Genomic DNA, 20,596 nt, shown 5'->3' with positions numbered 1-20,596 from the left:
TTTTGCGGAGAGGCCACGGCGCTGCGGTTTATTGTGGCCCCGGTGTCCAGGGATTTGGACTATCACGAACCAATGCTGGGTCTGTCCGGAGCCGTCTGGGAGTAGATCGAGCATAATGTAGGCCTTCATACTTACAATGTAGCCGAGCGTTGACAGGATCTCCCCACTACCACAAAGCCCTTTAAGATGCTTGCAGTAATCAAGTTACTCGGCGTTCACGGGAAATACTTCTCCAGAGCAGTGTTAGAAACAGCCTGCATATTATGACCCAAGGACAGGATTGCCCAAAGGGAAAGTCTTCCGAGCAGGCTGAGACGCAAGTTGAGTCACGTGACGACCAGAAAAGCAAGTGAACGATTATTGATATCATGGAATGGACCATATCAACAGATCTCCGAGTTCTTGGTCAGGGAGGCCTCACAACTGTATAGCTACGCTCCTTTGCCCCTTCTATAGTTACACTCTCTTCGTAGTCAATTCATATGTCACCTGCTTACCATTCTTGTTCATTGACACTGCTTCACCCAGCTCAGGTCAACAAGAAATGTGACTGAGGGATCTAGCTCCGTGAGCTGATCAGGAAGCGGCCCTGACACCTCGTCGGGTGTAGAAGTAGAAATGATAATCGAGGAGGGAAGTGAACCGTAGGTGAGTCGAAGGGCGCGGGTTTTGAAAGCGGCGTAAGTCACGTGAGAAGGGGGCCTCCTCGTTTGCCGCCAAGCCTCGTGGTGCGTGTGGTTGCTCTGTCAACAATCGCGCATCAACACAACGAGATCTTTCGGGATGATGGCATTGTCCACACCTTCAACCTGATTCGGTAGCACGCCACGACCACCTGTTGACCATCCTTCGTTCTCCATAGTGCATGCTCCTTCGTATTCTTTGCATCTGTGCAATGCAACCATCTGGTCGATAATATCAGCTACCAGCATCGAGAACGATCCCCCAAAGCTGCTCGGCCACGAGCCTGAGTCGCAAGCATGCCTCCTTCAATGGACACCAGCTACCTCACCACCCAAGTCAACACGATCATCGGCCAGCTACACGCCATATTCGACGAGATCGGCGTTCCTCGAAATGAGCGCGAGTCAAGAGAAACAGAGCTTTTTGCAGCTTTGTCTGAGGCTCTGCACAACCAGCTTCGGCTTGTCAACTCGTATGCACGATCCCTCTAGAGCTCTGAAATGCAGACATGTACTGATGCTACCACCAGGGAGAAGAATGCCATGACCGAGGAAGCTCAGAACATCATCAAAACGATCAAACAGATGGAACAGTCGCTCGACGATGAAAAGGACAGAGGATACGACCTGGACACCACGGGGCTGCGAGTTACCTTTCCCCTGATTGACTGTCTACGCGACCTCAAAGAGAAATACAATGTTGTCAGTAGATTACACCGCGAGCGTTTCGAACAAGTCAAGAAACTGGTGCAAGCTCTCGAATCATACTCGTCGCACCTCGAGTCTTCCTTTGTCAAGATTCGGCTACCCCCGACCTCCTCGAACAGCTGTCCTCCCAACTTCGACCTCTCGCCCTCCTACGTCACCACCCTGGATGAGGAATTCACCAGAGTATACGATGAATATAACAAAAGAGTTGTCATTGTGCAACAGACCTCGGAAGAAATTGTCAGACTGTGGTCGGAGCTCGGCATCCCCCAGGCACAGACAGACTCCTTGATCGTCCAGCATTATCGCGACTCTCCTGAGCAGCTAGGTCTACACCAAGCCGACCTTGATCGGCTGAAGAGCCGTCGCGACAAACTTCTTGAGGAGAAGAAGGGCAGGGAGAAGCGATTGAGCGAGATAAAGAAGAGTATCGAGACATTGTGGGACCGGCTTGGGATCGAGGAACCGGATCGGAAGGCATTTCTGGCTGCCAACCGAGGCTGCGGACTCAGAACCATCAATGAATTTGAGGACGAGCTTGCGAGACTCAATGAGCTCAAGCGACAGAATCTGCATTTATTCGTCGAGGATGCCCGCGTCAGATTGCAGGAACTTTGGGATGCTCTGTACTTTTCCGAAGAAGAGATGCTCGATTTCACGCCAGCTTTCTCCGATGTCTACAGCGATGCGCTGCTCTCAGCCCACGAAGCCGAAATCGAGAGACTCATGACGCTGAAAGAACAGCGCGCACCCATCCTGGCTATGGTCGAGAGGTACAAGTCTCTGATAGCCGACCGGGAAGCATTGGCCGCATCTGCCAACGACGCCTCACGCCTCATGCTGAAACCTCAAAAGGGAGAGAAACGTGACCCTGGAAAGTTGCTAAGGGAAGAAAAGATGAGGAAGAGGATTGCAAAGGAGCTGCCCAAGGTCATAGCCGATTTGATCAAGGTGCTGGAGAAGTACGAGGATGAATATGGTCGGCCGTTCTTGGTCCAGGGTGAACGGATGCTAGACGAGATCGAAGAAGCTGATGTCAAAGCACCGCCACCTAGATCGAAGACGCCAAATGGTCTACCTCCAAGATCAAAGACTCCCGCACCTGCTACGGCTTCAAAAGCAGCGCCCAGCACCGCAAAATCTGCCCAACCTCCAAGGCCGGCGAGCGTGATGAAAGCACCAGCACCGCGAACAACAGCAAAGACTCCTACCACCAGCAGGCCTGGAACACTCAGACAACAGGCGGCGCCAGCTTCAGTGAATACCACCACCGTATCTTCATCTCAAGCTAAGTCTCCCTCCAAAATACCGGCCCGTGTGCCACTGGGAAATCTGAAGAACTCGCCAGAGCGGAGGGCAGTTGCTCAACCGGGATCCTATAACATGCAAGCAGAACCACAACAAAACTACGCCCAAAATGCCAGGACTATGGGACCACCACGAGCACCTCCACCAAAGATGAGAGATCTCTTTGTGCCACCGCCAGGACTCACAGCAGCTCCGGCCATGGCTAATCATCCACCACCACCACCCTCTTCCAATAGACCGGCAAGCACTATCTCTTCAGGTTCGAATGAAAGCAGTCGCTACGTGCGGCCCATGAGCCCTGAAGACGTATACGATGATCACGAGAGAATGTCATACATGTCTGCATCGCTCTTGAATCGTGACCGACAGCAACACTCCCAGTACGCACCGCTACCATCTCATCAAGCTGACCCATTTTACCAACCTCATCTTCCGCATCAGCATCAACATCAGCCTTCACATTCATCGTCAAATTCCATACATAGCCATAGTCAGAGCATACGGCATAACCCTTCGGCTCCACCTTCAATTGTCTCTCGCCAAACTTCCAATACCTCGTCAAACATGACGACAGGCACTACGGCTAGTGGTAGTGAGAACTGGGAAACATATTCCGATGGCTCAGATATGGAACCTGAACGAGACCTCCGGGACCCTTACTACTCCTCGAAGGCGCATGCCCAGAACACCATGGCCAATGCGCTCGGCACGAGCTATAATGCAAATGGACAGAAGAGACCGGTTACAGCTGCTGGCTCTGGTGCAGGAGCGACAGCCTTCTCAGGGCAGATGGCACCGCCGCCAGCAAAGAATAATCACACCGGATATCAGATGTCTCAGTACCGACATGCACAGGAGAGATTCAGAGAGATGTCGGATGAGAACGCGCATTCGGGCGTTGTGAGGGTGGAGGGCAGTGAATCGGCTTGGAGCACGGAACTCGAGGAGTCATATTGAACGACAATTGTTTGGGCAACTAAATCGCTGGGTGGACATTTGTTTGTGAAGGGGAAAGACTCGACTTGTCTCTGTGTTAATAGTGGCGTAAAATCCAGGCAACTATCAGCTGTTGACATGTTCACACGAAGCTTGGGCGCCAAGGGGGTTTTCGGGATATTTGGATTGTGTTTGTGCAATTACAGAAAGTGAGCAGGAGAGGTATCCCAGAGATCAAGATTCCGACCAGATCCGCTCATGTAGAGAAGAACACGCCCGGCGTTTGTCTCTCTTCCTCATGTCAAGATTCAATCATCAAGCCAAAACTAGCGTAGCCAGCTGACTGTGAAAAGGGCGAGTGACCGAGGAAAGAAGGGGTTTTCAGAGGAATCTCCTGTCTGTTCACGTTAGATTAAAATACGGCCCTATGTACTCCTCGCTTTTGTCCGTGATCGTGTGCGCAAACCACCGGTAGAAGCATTACATCAAACATGCCTGACAATGCCCTCATCCTTTCCGATCCGGCCTCGTGAATCCTCCGTTTGACATCCAGTTTCGCGTTAGCGCCTAGGACCTCTATTGTCCCATATCATTCCTAATCATACATGGTATCGTGTGCGCCATGTGGACTTTTGGTGTCTTTGTCGTAAAATCGTATCAAAACCCCGGTGGCGCCGGGATCAAACCGCTAATTTCCTCATTCTAAGTGTTGAGTGTGTCGCCCAAAAAATGTACAAAAACTCCGCCGCCCATATGTGCGTAGATGCTCTCTCTGATGAGCCCATTGTGATCAATTTTGGAGAATCTTGCTTCGTCGTATGGGAAAAAGTTCCTGGTAGGTTGGCAGAGATAGGACGCGAGCGCGGGCCAGTGACTGACGTTCAAGGCGGCGCGGGCTTTTCAACTGAGACCCCCAAATTCTGCCGATCTTCGAGGACAGCATCTGAACCAAACACGTCGTTCCAATACTTCTCAGTCTTCTCGCAGATTCCCCGTTTGCCTTGCCATGCGCCAAATTGGTGCTCATATTCGCAAGCCGTGCTTTTGATCTCTTCCCAGAACCTGCGTTCCACGTCAAACCCGAACAACTCGATAGCACGAGCTTTGTCCATCCAGCAACGGACATTCGTGCCGTTTGTGTCTCGAGTCGGTCCCCCAACGCCGGATACTTCGCCCGAAAAATCTGTCATTTGATATTCAAAGATAGTTGCCGGATCAAATTTGGGGAAGTTGGCGTGGATGAAAAAAGGTCTGATATCGCTGGCTTGGATATCAAAATGGTTGTCCTTGCCAGTATCAATATCTTGAACTCGCTCGTGGGGAGGGCCATAGGCATTCGTGAATGCATAATCAGCGACAGGGTCGTGCTGAGCCATAGCACTACCAAGGTAGTTGCCAGAGGAGTCGTGCCGGCCGAGAGCCATAACCCGTTGGTGGACGGCGTAGAAAGGCTCTTTGAGAGCAGTAGCTGCCCAAGCAAACGTCTCCTTATCGCCCTCGCCGGGTGCACCTTGGGAGAGCAGGGGATAGTAATAGGTAGGCCCGTAATAGTTGTAATATGCCGCGAGGAGGAGCGACAACTGATGTTTGGATTTAGAGTACATGACTTCACCCGATTCGACGGCAGCCCGCTCGTTTAACGAGGGAATCCTGTCGATTTTGGCGATCTCGAAATAGTAGGGAGATTCCGAGGCGTACCAGAAATCCGGCCAGACGACCAATCCATTGCTCTTGAACGGCTCCTCCTGAAATAGTGGAAGAGGATTGTGGACTGGAAAGGCGTCAGAGTCAAGCAACAGGACGTCCTCAAATGAGGAGAATAGGACGGCCAAGGCTTTGTACTGAAATCGATCCACTGATACACCAGCGTTGGCGGCATGAAAGATGTCGGAAAATAGAAGACATTTGGCATTGAGAGCCGGTAGGATAACATTGCAGACATGCTCGTCCCATTCAAACCGATCGGCAACAAAAACCTCCACCGGTAACTCAGACTTCGCTCGGCGTAGCATGCGGACAGAGATGACCAGGACGGGGAGCTGGTTGAAGCCTCCAGTCATAACAATGCCACGAGTACCCGGCTCATATGGTATTTTCGGAGGGTCGCTTTTCAAGTCATTGACAAAGTTGGAATGGGCTTCACGCATGCGCTTGATGTCGGCGGTATCCATGTACAAGATGTCAGGTCGGGGATGATTGTGGGTGGGATCAAAGCCAATATCGAGCTTCTGTGGCACGACAAGATCGGGAGCATTCCTGCAATTGGGGTCGTTGTTCAGAATGATCAGATAGAGGCTTCGCCAGAACGCGGCCTGGCTGTCGAGGAGGGGATTCTTAGTCTTGGCTGGCGGTTTTGGCTCGGGCTCCGTGAGAGACACAGATTCGGGGGCAGACTTGGGGCGGGCAGGTGGAAGAGGCTCAGCAGGTTCATGGTGAACGCGGGTTTGCAGGAAGAGGAGGAAGAGAAAGAGGGTGAGCAGAGCCGCAATGAGGCCGGACTTTCGACGATACATTGGCCCAGCGAGTTTTCTCGAGGGCCGCAGAATCATGATGGTGGCTGATCATCGAGGGTCCATGGCTGGGGAGCAAGGTGTGAGGAACAAAGTACAAACAATGACAGAGAAGAGCAGAACAACTTTCAGACGCCTGGACTGAGTACAACAAACGCAGGAATGGAAGAAGAGGTTGTGGGATGAATTATTGACTGTCGAGATTGGAATGTGCAGGTTATTGACTCTCAAAACATGGCAGGTGCAGACCAGGCATGTGAATGGCTGGGAGATGACGGCAGGAAGTGGGAAGCGAGGGCATGTGGGCAAACCTATTAACTGCAGATATAACTGGATACCTACCGATGGGGGCGGACAAGTCATGGTAATTGTCCGTAGGGTGCTGTGCCGTGTATACCTGCAGCCGCGTGCCCACACAACGGAGTAGCGATGGGGGCTTGGAGATTTGTAGGTGTAAGGTGTTGAATAGAGTGCCAGGAGCAGACCCCCTCGTCCTAGGCTTGATATATGTTTATAGTTGCATGCTGGGTCCCCTCCGTAGCTCCCTAGGTGTGCTCGGGATCACCAGCCAGAGATTCCACCAATGCACGGTGATGCACAAGGGCAAAGTTAACCAAGAGAGCATCTTTTAGGCACGATGGGTAAACGTGGGAGGCGTCTGCGAGCGGCTAGTTAGGCTGGTGGCTTGAACCGAGGTCTAGGGGCCCGCGCATCTTGTTCCGCTTCTCACCCAGCGTGCCCAGAGAGCGGTCCGGCTAGTGCTATCGCTTGACTAAGGCTTGCGGATAAGCCATGCGTCGCCCCTCCGGATCAGCAACCCCCCCTTTGTCCTTTAACTGGTTCGTTTAGAGAGCGGCACCTGCGACACCCGAGCGACCCCTATAGGTACGAGTAAGCTGGGGCACTTCACCCACCGCGGAAATGTGTCACCAATTTAAGCCCACCATGCCCTGAGGGAGCATCAGCCTCAACCCTAACAAGCCTATTGAACCGATCCGTGTGATTGCTTGATTCGGGGGTGAGAGCCGATACCCTAGGCTGTCTGGGTTTCAGAGACGCATCCCGACTTTGTGCGGTACCATCGGGCAAGTCTCCTCCCCTCGTCTGTTTCAAACCACAAAGCACAAAACACCAGATCTTTTGTGTCCGTTGGCTGATGCTCACCTTCTTCCTGCCTCCCGCTTTCGCTTCCCGTTGCCCGACAATCATTAAACGTCTGACCTACCCACGACCCACACCAAAAGTCACCATCACGCCCACCCCCTTTGACTGGCGCCCATGAAGTAAGCAGCAAAAGTCCAAGTGGCGCAGGGTGGGCTGTTTATTTGTCTGGTACCCTGGGTCGTTAGAAAGGGCTGCTCGGCGAGAATTGAAATCAAACCCGATTCAATCGTCCCTCCTCCCTCGTCTCATATGGCCAAAGCATGTCCGTCTGCTCAACTGTTAATTGAGTCCCTTCCACACGAGCGAACATGAAATGATCCTGGTCCGAAAATTGGAGAGATACACACCGACATCCCAGGGTTCATCACCATGCAAGCACCCGTCTTGACTGTCTCGATCACCACCCCGCAATCCTGGGCGCAGCAAAATGCCATCAAACGGAGGCGGATCCCTCGATCACCACGGCGCAGCATCATCTCTCTCAAGCATTTGGATCCCAAGGTGAAAAAGGCCAAAGAAGAATTTCTGTCCAAGGCCATCGCGAGTCAGTTGCAGATCAAGCGGTCTCCCACGAATGGACTCCAGCTAGATCCTTTTCAAACTTTCCCGATCCCAAGTACAGGCTGCGTGGCCAACATGGCCCAATATTGTGAGTGGAATGGCTGACCATCTCTCCCTTCTTCATCTCGTCTGATTAGATCTAGTTGTCCAGGTTTGGGCGCCTCAGCATGGCACCGCCTTTGCCTTCGATGGTCATTCTAACCCCTATGTGAGCCTGCTTTGGCCATTCGCTTTGACATGCGATATCTACTTTGAAGGCCTTGTAGCCATATGTCGAGCCACATACCTCGCTACTTCGGGCCAGTCTGCTCGCGCTGATCGACATTTTGTATACCACCGGGGTAATGTCATGACCAAACTGCGCGCTCGACTCCAGAATCCTCAGCAATGCTCGGACGATACTACCATCCTCGTCGTGGCGACGTTGGGAACCATCGACTATATTCTGGGTGATCATACTGGTGCCTATGCTCACGTCTCGGGCATGAGGCAGATAATCAAGCTCAGGGGTGGGATCAACGGGCCGTCGCCTTGGGAACGGCTGCTCCGCGTCAACGTCGATGCCTACGAGGCACTGTGGTCGTTTCTGTTTGCGGCAGATTCGACCCCCGACAAGTCGACGCGGTTCTCGGGAGAGATTTTGCAAAATGCAGAGTTCCCCATCTACATGGCCCATCCTTTCAAACCCGAAGTCTGCGAGATGTTGGCCAAGTTGCCTCAAGGCTTCTGTGACATTGGTTTGACAGGTGTGCTTTCGCTGCAAATGATTCGACTCCTGTCCCACTTCGCGACTGTGAAGGCGAAGTTGTCGGATACCCTTCTACTTGAAGAATTCGGGGTGACCTCGAAGAGGAAGATTCAGACGACCCTGGAAGATCTCCATCGACTTGCCACTTTGCAAACTACTCCTACAGAGAGATTTCTATCTCACGGCCTGGTGGCATATTGCTATCTACTGCGAGTCATCCATTTTCAAGATCATCTGACGGGTTTTTATGAGACGGCCCTGAAAGCGCTGGTAGAAATTGCTCTACACCAAACTCCCAGTCACAAATCTCCGGAACGCAAGTGTTTTCTCTGGACCAACATGATGATCGGGACAGTCATACAACACGGACAGATCCGTCCCCGTGGCTGGACGACGGTCATGGGACACTTCTTGGACAAGTATGGCGAAGCTCGCCAGTGGAAGAAACTGGAAAAGGAGCTGAAAATGTTCTTTTTCGAGGATCCTATTCGCCTCCTCGCCCAGGAGGCCTATGACGAGGCGGTCAGGAGGAAGGAGAGGGGGGAGTCCGAAGAGAGGGATTCACGTGTGGCCACAATGGCCATTCGGAATGTCATTCTGTAGACAAGGCCGCCGTCTGAATCGAAGAAAGACACCCCTACCCAACCCAGCAGTCTTAAAGTTGGACTACGAAACGAGCAGCCGCCTCCGCGCCACCCAATTCGGACTGCCCTTCACCTCGATCAGTTGGACCAACTTCGACAAAAGTGCACCTATGTCCGAAAGTCAATCGGCTCGGTCTACAGAGTCTCGAGGCACGAACAACATTTGGGATGGCTTGAAAGAAGACACGACAAACTGGCTCAAAAACCACTGGTTTGGTATATGCCCGTTGCTCTGAGGCCTGCAACTAATCGTTTATGATTACCTCGGCCGTTAGTAGCCTCGACTGTGTCCTTCGGTATGTTCCGGTCTCTGGTACTCAGGACACCCCATGGTCTGGCACCGTCTGACAAGCTTCCGCGGTGCTTACCCGCTCTGATCGAAAGCACCTTTGTTCTTTCGAAGAGCACTTGCCTTCAGTCGCTGCTCCTCATTTGCATGAGGTTTCTTATGGACTTGGCTGCAAATCGCCGAATTTCCGGCACCCATATGAATATCTCGTGGTGCTCACAACCTGGACTCGAGGCATCTCCTGGAAACCAACCCGGTCCTGGCTCTATCCGCTCCTGTTCTCCTTGCAGGAGGTGACACGACGGGTAGAAGGACTTTTTTTGGGCAAGATGACTCCACTGTTACGTCTGTGGCTTAGACTCTCGACAAGCACGTTGGAAAAAGAGAAGATTGAGGAACATGGCCAGGGTCTCGGCAATTGCCACGGACCCTGTGCACGTTTCCTCCCTTTCACCTTGACACCGGTTATTGCCCATCAAGATCGAAGACATGTGGCGTCAAACCTCTAACGTGAAACCCGGAGCAGTCGCTCCCACACCACTGCTGCTCGTCAGCCTTATGTACATAACATCTACAACATTATGGAGGTCAATTTTACTGCTAGTAGTAGTGCCTGCCGACATTGATTTCCCCGGATAGCCCCCTCCCCCTTTTTTTCTCTCTCCTTTCCATGGAGCAGGCTACAATATTGGGTTTGGTGGGAGGAGCACTGCTCATCGGAAAATCTCCGCTAATCCACCCAAAAAATGATCGGTTGGATCCTGAATGGGAAGAAGAAAAGGAGGGAGAGTATATGCAGGGGAAGGAGAATGGGAAATAAACAAGCCAATTGTGTATTTCAAGGCACCTTTTGGCCCGCAACGTTTGGTGGCTCGGTTTGGGCGTCTCTGCGTATCTTTGCGACGTGCATATTTGTTTACGCAGTATATATTCTATATATATATGCGTGTGTGTCCCTGGTTCAAGCCACCTTACTCATTGCTTACCACATTTATTTGAGCCCATGAGACGAATACAACGAAGCACAAAGAGACTATCTATCTATCCATATAGACTTCTTCTTGTTCATTGCTCCAGCCTCTTCGCTCCGACTGACATTCTTACCTACTTATACAGGTCGCAAGTACATGTATGTGATGGGGTGTGGCGGCGGGTTGGGCAAGGTCTCTCCCGCTGAGAGCCAAATATCAAACCACCAAGATGTTCGTATGGGACGGATTCGATACAGCACAGTTCACAATGTCGGGATCGTGTCTCGACCATGTCTAATAGATAGATAGCCCTTATGTAACGGAGGAATGCTGGTAACCATTCTTTTTTGTCCGGCTCCCGTCCTTTTATTCCTTCCCGCCCAGCCAGCGATACACGACCGAGAAATCCTTGCCCTTGTACTCCTTCTCCGTCTGGTCGTAGACCTCCTTGGCCTTGTCGGCCAGGGCGAGTTTGGCGCCGGCCTCCTGCGCCGCCGCCATGGCCAGCCGCAAGTCCTTGTTCATTAGGCTGACGCCGAACCCGCCCTCGTACCCACGGCTGGCCGGGCTGGTCGCGATCACGCCGGGCACCGGGTTGTTGATCTCGCTGGGCCAGCTCTTCCCCGTGGCCGAATTCAGCAGGTTCGCCAGCGCCTTGGGCTCGATGCCCCACCGCATGCCCAGGTTCATCGCCTCGGCGCACGCGATGTTGTTGATGGCCAGCGCGTAGTTGTTGGCCAGTTTCCCGCTCAGCCCGGTCCCCTGCGGGCCCATGTGCCACACTTTCCGCCCCATGAGGAGCAGGATCTTCTCGATCTTGGGGAGGTCTTTCTCTTCGCACCCGACCATGAACGTCAACGAGCCAGCACGGGCACCGACCACGCCGCCGGACATCGGAGCGTCGACGAAGTCCGCGCCCGCCTTGTCCTTGACCATTTTGGCGACTTCGCGCGAGGTGATGGGGTCGATGGTGGAGCAGTCGATGAAGAGTCTCGACTGCTCGGTGGGTGCTTTGGGGAGGGACGAGGCGAGGATTTCTTCAAAGACGCCCTTGACGTGGCGTGGTTCAGGGAGTGCTGAGATGATGTTGTCCTAACGTGGGCAGGAGCATAAACGTCAGTGCATGATTCTTCTGAGCTGCTCTAGATCGGGTTTGTTCGATGTTTCTTTTTTCAGAGGATTGGCTTATAAAAAAAGGGAAATCATGGAAAGGACGCATCCCTCACGGGAAAACGTCCCCAACTTAGATCATAGATAGAACAATAGTTGCTCATCATGTAAAGGAACTCGGAAACACGCCGACAAAAAGGTGTAAAAACTCACAGCATTCTCAACCAGCTCCCGAGGGCTCTTGGCCACGACGACGCCGGTCGGTGTAGCTTCCTGCGAGAAACTCTCCAGGGCCGCGGTGTTGACATCGAAGACGGTCATCGAGTCACCTTCGGGGATCTTGGCTCGGAGGTTCTTCGCCATGGGGTAGCCTGGAGAAAGACAGTCGTTAGAATACACACATATTCTCTCTGGGAGAAAATGGGAATAACACACCCATGGCACCCAGGCCGATGAAGCCCCATGAAGCTTCACGCGAGACGGTGCTGGAAAAGTGCCTCTTGAAGCCATTGTAGAAGGATTGCGACGGGGAAGCCCGCCGCAGCAGGGTGAGGGACATAAGAGGCGCCGTCATCGCTGCTGAGCTTGCCTGGTGTTCACAAAGGGCATATTTGCGAGCACCAGGTGCGACATTAGACGCAGGTTAAGTGGACGTTAGAGTGCGGAGTGTTGGCCGAGGCTTCAACAAAGGGATTCGGGGAAAAGCTGGAGCTGGACGAGCTGGTGGCTGGAGGATGGAGCTTGACAGCGCAGTTCAGGTGGAAGAAGGCCGGTGGCTCGGTTCTTGGCCGCGGGCACGTGACTAACCGAGATCCGGCTCCGGCTTCGGATGAGAACAGAGTGTACGAGGTATTATGTGTGTGTGGGTGGATTGGAAGAAAAACAGAGTCTTCTGCTTCTAATAAAGGGCCCAATCAGGATGAGAAGAGCCACGAAGAATGAATACAACCGAGTCTTGCACCATGTAAGAGATAAACATACATGGATGGTAAACTGAAGCAAAGCAAAGAACGCCCATCTCCGCGAAAGCAAACGCTGCGGTCCAACAAGAACGGCAGAAAGCAGAAATCTCCCTCAACGTCGTCTTGACTTGCCCTTCCCCTTCCCACTGCCCTCAGAACCTCCACTGGTGGATTTGGAAAGCATCGGAAAGTCTTCGTCCATGGCCATCCGGCTTTGCTCCTCGGCCAGGCTCAACTGCAACGCAAACTCCAAGTCGTCGTCGTCCTCTTCTGCTCCAGCTTGGGCTTTGCTGCCCCCGGCCTTGCCTTTTCTCGAAGGCGTACCGTGTCTGGAGCTTTTGGTATATCTGATGGGGATGTCGAAGTCACTGGCGCTCATCGCCGGAGAAGATGACACCTGCTCGCTTTCCAACAAACTCAGACGGATGGCTTCCTCCAGGTCCGCGTCAGCAGCACGATCTACGCCGCTTTGCGAGGGCTTGGGCGAGGCAATGGAGCTGCCACCGAAGGCTTCCTTCCTCTTCAACTCATCACTAGAAAATGCCTCCTCGCTCAGCATGCTGGCATAAGCCAGTAGCTCCTCTTCACTGGCGCCTTCACCCAGGATATTGGTGCCAAAACGCCCGCTCAGGCGCTCAAGCTCTTTCTGCCTGACAAGCTTCTCCCGTTCCATTTCATGCCTTTCGTTGCTGATGTAATCCTTGATCAATCCGCGTCCTGTAGCACTGACTTTCTGGCTGGCGGGCGTAGAATTGCTACCACGCTCTGAGCGGCGACGGAGCTGACCTCTCTTCCGCGTCTTGTACGCATCCGCGGCGGTGGAGCTATAAGACCAGTATCGAACGTGAGACCCCAAGGAGACCATACCCCGCAAAACAGTTGGATCCGGGTCCAGGACGATGGCTCCTGCAGCATAGTAATTGTTGCCGACCCCTTGCACAGAGGCTTCGGCTTGAGCAATGCGCCTTCTTGCTCGGTCCGAAAATCGAGAATTGAGCGTTCGTACTGGTTCAGTGGTGGATGCCAGAGGATCCCATGCTTGAACTAGACCTTCATTACCACCGTGCACCACGTACAGCGAGGTGAGGGCAAGAGATGCAATCTGAGGGGATTTGGTATAGATAACCCTGAGAGGTGAGACGGTGTTGATAACTTCGGGACTGGGAGAGAGGCTAGCCCGCATGTCCCAGAGCATGACAATACCAGACATCGTACCGATTCCGAACAGCCGTGCACGGTGTCCCGGAATCTCCGAGCTCGAGCTCAAAGTCCCAGCATGACCTAGAGGAGACGCAAGAGGGGAAGAAGTATTGGAGCCCCCGGACATTCCAAGCAGAGGATCCTCATTGACGTTCAAAGTGGCAAACTCTGACTCGTCAGACGCCGAGGCCGAGATGTGGATGTTTCGATGTTCAGCAAACGAGAAGTTCGAAATGTGCCACACTTCCCTGGATCTCGAGCCCACAATGTCATCCTGGCTGGACGTGCGCGACCTAGGGATACTTCTCGGCCCTGGAGAGGAATGCGGAGATTGTTGGGCTGAACTTGATGTCCCAAAGATCGAGGCCGGCTTGATGGTGGACTGAATGGTCGGCCAGCTGTCTAGCTCCGAGTCGACGGTGATCTTGGTTATGCACCTCGTGAAACGGCGTACCGAAGCCCCGCTGTTCCCAGATAAACCGCATTCTACGACGAAGACAGACTCCCCTGCATTGGCACCGTCGTCGCCAGCAAAATCATTCATCAGTCTTCGTTGCATGTCCCACCCGTTGCAGATGCTCTGGAAATGCTTCGGTTTGTATCGTAGGAATGCTTCGACCTCTTTGGTCTCGGCAACGATCTGGTCCTTGCTCAAGCCGCATTCATCGCTCGAGATGCGGGGGCTGTAACTGCCATCAACCTTGGCCGTGCCAAAGGGGTCAGGTTTCGCCACTCGTCGTGTAGCTTCGACCAATGACCACTGAACGCTTCGCCCCGTTCGCCAGGCCAGTCGATCAAGCTCTTCGGATGAAGCTTTGCCGACAAAATCTGGCCTTGCAGGAGCATCGGTGAGGTAGAACACCTCTCCAAGAGCATTCAGGACAGTAGCCCAGATTCTACGTGCAGACAATCTCCGAGCAGAGACTCTCTCATCGACACAGATGGCAATGATTGGAACACCGGGGCAGAGAACCCACTTGGCTGTAAGTTCTCCCTTTTCAAACCAGCGGTCATGGACAGGGTTCACACCGAGGGCGTAGGCTGCCAAAACTCCGTTCGAGAACCCTGCAAGGAAACCGAATATGCCACTGGTGGCCTTGAGGACAGACTCGGACTTGGCGATCCAGACGGAGCAGACTGCACAGCCGTTCATAGTCGTTTCCGGGATGCCGAGTTGATGGTTAGCCGTCGAGGAGATGGACACGAACCGACCCCGTTGCTCGCTGGTGGAAGTGTAAAAGACGCGTCCTCCAGGGCAAGCCTCCCCGTAGACCTTCCCATAAGGTTGACTGACATCCATGACATTGGTCATCCCAACCATATTCCCAGGGCCCAGGCCGTAAGGCAATTCGCCCGGGAACTGATCAGCGAAGTGGTGAAAAGCATTGAAATCGGTCAGCCCCCAAGAGCCTGGCTTCCCACTGGCTGGGTCGCTTACACAGACAACTCCTTGCTCCACAGCCCCATGCATGAACAGCGGTTGTTTCTTGTTCAAGCCCACCCCGAATGTAGCGTGCAAGTGGCTGACCGGATACCACAGGCCGGAGGCATAGGTAGTGACCGCAGCTGCAGCTGCACTGCTGGCGTGACGGGAAGCGCCAGATCGAGAGATTGCTTCGATGGCAGGGCGGCCACGTCCCAGGGAGCGAAGCAATCGAGTTCGAAGGATATACTCGCTTCTCCACGAGGAAAGGGCTGACAACCGCGTGAATGACCTGCGTTGTGCTCTGTCAACCTCAGAGATCGACTCTTGAACAGCCTTGCTTGGCCCAGCGTCCAACGCTTCTGCACCGGGGAAGTATCTGGCAAATGCGATGCGCCATGCGTGCGGAGTGGTGATCAATTTGTGAAACCGCCGAGACACGAGACTCATCGAAGACAAAGTCTCTGGAGGCAGGTGAGAGAGAATGTGGGTGAGAACCTCTAGTGCTCGTTAGTAACTTCTTTGCGATATGTCATCGAGCTCGTACCATTCGGGAAGTTTTCAATTGAGACCCTCGAATCCTTGTCCTTCGCAGATGGGATAACTTGGAAGATGATCCCGTCAGATGGTTTCCGGTATTGTGTGTGTGCCCTTTCATATTCGTCGATGCGACTGCCAGGAGAACCCTGAGAAGAACTATTTCGACTGCTTATCCATCGGGTGTTGGAGGACCGTCCACGCTGGGTGCCTCCGGAGCGGATGGAGACATTGTCAGAGGGTTCCTCCAGGTCTGAAGTCGGCTCTCTGGGGCTCCCCGTGGAGAGTAAGCCACCAGAGGCCTCATGTTCAATGTCTGGAAGTCCATGCTGCGTGGAAGGCGAGGGGAGTTGCTGAGTTTGTTCTACTGAAGTCGCGTTTTGGGAGGCTTCAGAGGGCGCAGGGTGCATAAAAAGGTCTAAGAGAAGGCCGAGGTGATCGTCAAGACTGAGCCAAGTGTTGGATCAGTCTAAAAGTCTTGCGTCTGTAGGGTTTGCGAGAATCTGTTGCCTATCGTAAAGAGATCAAACAGAAAGGAGGCGTGTTGTCGGGATTGATCCAAACGGAACGGATGATTCAATCTTGGGTCAGAAACGGACTAGCCTCTTTAGGCCTTGGTAGGGTGCCGCCTTATGCGCGCTTCCCATAGTGATGCACATCAGGCAGGGGGCCTTGGAATGCCTACGAGTATATTTCAAGCAAACGAGGGACCTAATAAGCATATATGACTTGGATCCAGAGCGAACGCTGCTTTACTCAAACTCCAATTCAGCCTTTCGCTTTACATCACTAAGCATTTCCTGTCATGTCCATGAGCAGTTAGCTGCTTTACCCAAGCAAGATTGGCTTGGGAACTGGACACCTCACCCTACGGAGTATAAGACTGTCCATACCTTCTCGGGGCGCTCGAAGGATCCTTGATGATCACCATGTTCGAGTAAGTCGAGTTTTGCTGTCGCTCAACCGCCCTGTTTTCCTATCTCCCCTGATCACTCCTCCGAACACGATACGCTCGATTTCGTGGTTCTCGCTCGGGTCCGGTCCGATAGTTGCCACAATCTCGTGGTCATCTGGGTTGGTTGCTAGGGTAGGGAGAAGGTCCTTGTCTTGCTCCCATTGGTATTCGATTTTGGTTTCGCGAAACAAAAGAGCAACGTCGTAGGCTGCTCGGCAAATACTGATGAGGTCTTGCCATGCCTGTTCTCTGTCGGTTTTATCTGTCTTTGCGTGGTGGCAGTAGCCCTCGATCTTGTCCCAGATTCTGGTCGCACAATCGTCGGAATACCTGTATCTGTTAGGGTTGGTCATCGACTTGATGATGTTGATAGACTTGTTTCGCCACTCCACAAGTCCTTCGGCTATTTGAATGTCAGCTCACATGAGATTTCACGAGCAATGTGGTAGCTAGAGGCTGACTTACTCTGTTGGTGTGATCTCAAAAAGTTGTATTCCACCTTCATCAGCGTGTTGTCCTCGTCTTCGTCGTCGAAACCGAAGAGCAAATTGTTGGAATAGAAGAAATTGGCCCAAATGTGACGGGCGACTTCGGCTCGAACGAGCAGTTCAGGCAACTCAGGTGCGACATTTTCTTGCCGGACGCCGCTTGGGGTTATAGGCGCGTTACAGTGAGCTCTCACCAGCTGCAGTATGTCACTTTTGAGGGTAACGAACTTGTTGACCACGTCACCGTCCATTGGCTTAGGCTCTTTGCGTCCTGCGATGACCATCGTCTTCCTCATGTCCGAAAGCGCAGTTCGGCTCTCGTCCAATTGTTTCTTCAGGCCCTGGTTTTCTCGCTCTTTGTTTTGCAGCTCTGTCTCTCTTTCTTGCAGCATAGCTTGAACCGCACCCCGCTTCCTGATTTCCTCTTGGTATAAACCCTTGTATGCTTCAGCAGATACAGAGGAATGCGTTTGATCATCTGCCGCTGCCTGGGGCTTGAACTAAATTGGCACAGACAATCTCATGTTGGTTCCCACCCTAACAAGATGCGAGAGTAGAGGAAGAGGGATCTTACAGTCAGTTGATGTTTAAGCTGCTCGAACTCTTCCCTCAAAGTGTCTCTCACCACTTGGCAAAGGTTGATCTCAGAGCCTGTTCTCTCTTGTCCCGAATGTTTAAGGTCTGTATGTGATACTGGGGAACCTTGCGGTTTCACACCGTCCACTGCATCGGTATCAGCTACCATGTTGGCTTGAACTGGGGAAGTTCTCCCGCTGTTACTCTTTGCCGATGGTAAAGAGAGCCCTTCAATAGATGATATGCCGGGGAATAGACAAGTCTACGAAAGACAGAGTCACGCGTTTCGCAGAAGACGCTGAAAATTTACACTCCCTGGAGCCTCTAACACTCATCTTACCCTTAGAGCATCCCGTCAGTTGATAGGAGGCCGTGTAATAGCCCTGATGGATCGAGTGGGCATGGAGTGGCCCCAGCCAGATTCAGCCGCATTCGGTTTCCTGCAGGATGCTATCGATTAGTTCGTACAGTCATATCCTATCAATCTACGAACATCCTAGCGCGGAGAAACTCCTTCGCAATGAGGCTCAACTGAAGTCGAAGTAATGGTGCCGTTCATACTCCGTACATGTGCTGGCCCAATTCTATGTAGGTGGGCCCACTAGCCTCTCCAAGTGGACCCTCAGGCTCCACTCTTCATTCCCTATTCCTCAGCCTGATGTGAATTGTGGTTGCCGTGACGGGAAGGATAAAGGCAGAACGTCAGTCCCACCATGTGAATGCTCACCTGCAAGAGAATCACAATACTTGTATTCTGCAATAGTCTTGTCGACCGGGCATGGGGGAGTGCCCAAACTTCGTATGTGGGAACAACGTCAAAGACTGGGCTGCTCTTTTTACACTGGCTTCGAGGAAGAACAGAGGTTTGGAGGGAAGGGAGGTTGACCTCATACGAGCTCGTTTGACTAACTATTGCTGCAGGCAAACGACGCGATCATCGTCTGTGATGCAGGAGGTGGCACCGTGGACTTAATTGCGTACGAGATCCTCAGGGTGTCGCCGTTCGAAGTCAAGGCTTTGACCAAACCTTCAGGTATGCTGAATCGTGAGCAAAATTGGAACTTCGCCTTAATTGTGAGCGTATAGGCAGCATTGCGGGGAGCACCATGATCAACAAGTTACTGGAGGAGGAAATCAAGAGAGCAGTTGGCGAGGAAGCATTTGTCAGACTTCACAAAACTGAAGCGTATCGGACTGCTTTGCACGAGTTTGAGGTTGCGATCAAGGTCTCATTCACAGGCAAGAACGACAGAGACAAGTTCATCAGCTTTCCCATGGCCAACCTCAAGGACAACCCGCAGCGCGGGATAGTTAAGAATTCCATGAAGCTTTCTGGGTGAGTTTCACTTGCACAGTCCGTAAAATAGCGGTACTGACAGATTGATAGTGAAACTGTTTGTAGGCTCTTTGACCCAATTGTCCACGAAGTCGACCGGCTAGTTACCGAACAGGTCAATAATGTTCAGCTCGAGCGTCTGCAGAACAATCCGAGTAACCCGAGCGGCGTCAAGGTTTGCTTATCCACGGTTATGAGCCTTAAATGTAGCTTTACTGAGACTTACAGGCAATCTTCCTCGTTGGTGGATTTGGAGCCAGCACGTATTTGTACGAAGTCATCAAGAAGTCGAACCCAACCATCGAGGTCAGACGGACAAGAGAAGCGTAAGTTTGGCACCTCCGTATCAGAAAACCAACGTATCGGCTGACCATGGTATTTATCCACAGGTGGTCGTCAATTATCAGGTGAGAATGCTCAGGAAGTATTACGCATTCCATAACAGCTGATTCCTGTTCAGAGGTGCTGTCATGAGCAAACTACCGATGGGAGCCGCACCTGCTGTGGTCTCGACCAAAGCTTCGAAGCATTATGGCACATGCTACCATAGCCCTTACAACCCCAGAAGAGACAAAGGCTGCCCAACACACACGAGTATATGGGATGAAATCATCAAATGCAAGGTCATGAGCTGGTTCATCCGCATGGTGAGCTTTGCGACAATGCTCCGAGCGAAGAAAGAGAAAAACCAGCAACTGATCTATGACTACAGGATGAAGAACTTCAGCGCGGTAAGAAGACAAACCAACGGTTCTGCCGTAGATTTGCTGGTCACGACCCTTCCAGCTCCGATTTGATCATCACCGATAGGCTATATGAGTCTACAGCCACCCATGCTCCAATTCATCCCAGCAATGAAGGTGAGAAACATTTGCGGGCCACGTCATATCCCAATTTTCGAAGAAGCCTCTTTGAAGAATTCTTTTGGCTGATGTCGCTCTTTACAGTCAAACCCAACTGCGAACTGATCACAGATCTCAACCACGTCCCCAAAGAATTGTTTCTGCGAAAGAATCGTCGGTCGGACGGGATGGCGTACAGTGAGTTGTGGTACAACTTGCAGATCGAGAGCACTCAGGCGGGCCTCTTAAAATATTCCCTGGAGATCGAGGGCAAGGAGTACTCGGCCGTGGAAGCAAAGTATTGATTGATACATGTACGCTCATGCCCAGACTATGTGGAGTAGTCAATGTTTAATTGGCGGGTTTTCTATCTTTTCCATTCAGTAGATTGTGTTAACTTGCTCTTGCTTCGTCAATATACAATCAACACTGACCTTGGTCTAACTTCTATCCTATAAGCAGCTAGATCATTTCTGTTGACAGTGGAAATATATGTGTGGGTTACTGTGGTTCTACACCCCGCAGGGTAGAGGAATAACCGCCTAGAGGCTCGGGTTGGAGGCCTCAATGAGAGTGAGTGAGTATCTTGCTCCAAAATCCAGAGAAAAGGCGGCGAGCCCTGCCGGGCAACAAGTATTAGATTAG

At 52.3% G+C, this 20,596-nt stretch overlaps 6 protein-coding genes across 6 annotated transcripts; 3 read left to right on the top strand and 3 right to left on the bottom strand.

Moving 5' to 3' along the window:
- Positions 1-980: 980 nt before the first annotated feature.
- Positions 981-3,656, top strand: AYL99_08093 (hypothetical protein; the record flags this gene model as incomplete). Its single annotated transcript, XM_018839601.1, has 2 exons — positions 981-1,156; positions 1,214-3,656. 2 exons carry the CDS (start codon positions 981-983, stop codon positions 3,654-3,656), a joined length of 2,619 nt encoding a protein of 872 aa, XP_018690722.1.
- An 860-nt stretch (positions 3,657-4,516) lies between these two features.
- Positions 4,517-6,184, bottom strand: AYL99_08092 (hypothetical protein; the record flags this gene model as incomplete). Its single annotated transcript, XM_018839600.1, has 1 exon — positions 4,517-6,184. One exon carries the CDS (start codon positions 6,182-6,184, stop codon positions 4,517-4,519), a length of 1,668 nt encoding a protein of 555 aa, XP_018690721.1.
- Positions 6,185-7,678: 1,494 nt separating this feature from the next.
- On the top strand, positions 7,679-9,221 carry AYL99_08091 (hypothetical protein; the record flags this gene model as incomplete). The annotated part of the gene is made up of 2 exons (XM_018839599.1): positions 7,679-7,958; positions 8,014-9,221. 2 exons carry the CDS (start codon positions 7,679-7,681, stop codon positions 9,219-9,221), a joined length of 1,488 nt encoding a protein of 495 aa, XP_018690720.1.
- Positions 9,222-10,888: 1,667 nt separating this feature from the next.
- On the bottom strand, positions 10,889-12,206 carry AYL99_08090 (3-hydroxyisobutyrate dehydrogenase; the record flags this gene model as incomplete). Its single annotated transcript, XM_018839598.1, has 3 exons — positions 10,889-11,614; positions 11,846-12,003; positions 12,068-12,206. The coding sequence occupies 3 exons, from the start codon at positions 12,204-12,206 to the stop codon at positions 10,889-10,891; spliced, it is 1,023 nt and encodes a 340-aa protein (XP_018690719.1).
- Positions 12,207-12,706: 500 nt separating this feature from the next.
- Positions 12,707-17,589, bottom strand: AYL99_08089 (hypothetical protein; the record flags this gene model as incomplete). Its single annotated transcript, XM_018839597.1, has 4 exons — positions 12,707-15,717; positions 15,765-16,201; positions 16,758-17,112; positions 17,175-17,589. 4 exons carry the CDS (start codon positions 17,587-17,589, stop codon positions 12,707-12,709), a joined length of 4,218 nt encoding a protein of 1,405 aa, XP_018690718.1.
- Positions 17,590-18,551: 962 nt separating this feature from the next.
- Positions 18,552-20,256, top strand: AYL99_08088 (hypothetical protein; the record flags this gene model as incomplete). The annotated part of the gene is made up of 9 exons (XM_018839596.1): positions 18,552-18,572; positions 18,695-18,806; positions 18,860-19,109; positions 19,161-19,284; positions 19,338-19,435; positions 19,499-19,516; positions 19,570-19,756; positions 19,822-19,969; positions 20,057-20,256. The coding sequence occupies 9 exons, from the start codon at positions 18,552-18,554 to the stop codon at positions 20,254-20,256; spliced, it is 1,158 nt and encodes a 385-aa protein (XP_018690717.1).
- Between the last annotated feature and the right edge of the window lie 340 nt (positions 20,257-20,596).

Source organism: Fonsecaea erecta (genome assembly GCF_001651985.1).
Source record: "Fonsecaea erecta strain CBS 125763 chromosome Unknown Scaff7, whole genome shotgun sequence".
In the NCBI taxonomy this organism is placed as follows: Eukaryota; Fungi; Ascomycota; class Eurotiomycetes; order Chaetothyriales; family Herpotrichiellaceae; genus Fonsecaea; species Fonsecaea erecta.
This window is presented reverse-complemented; position numbering and strand designations above follow the sequence as displayed.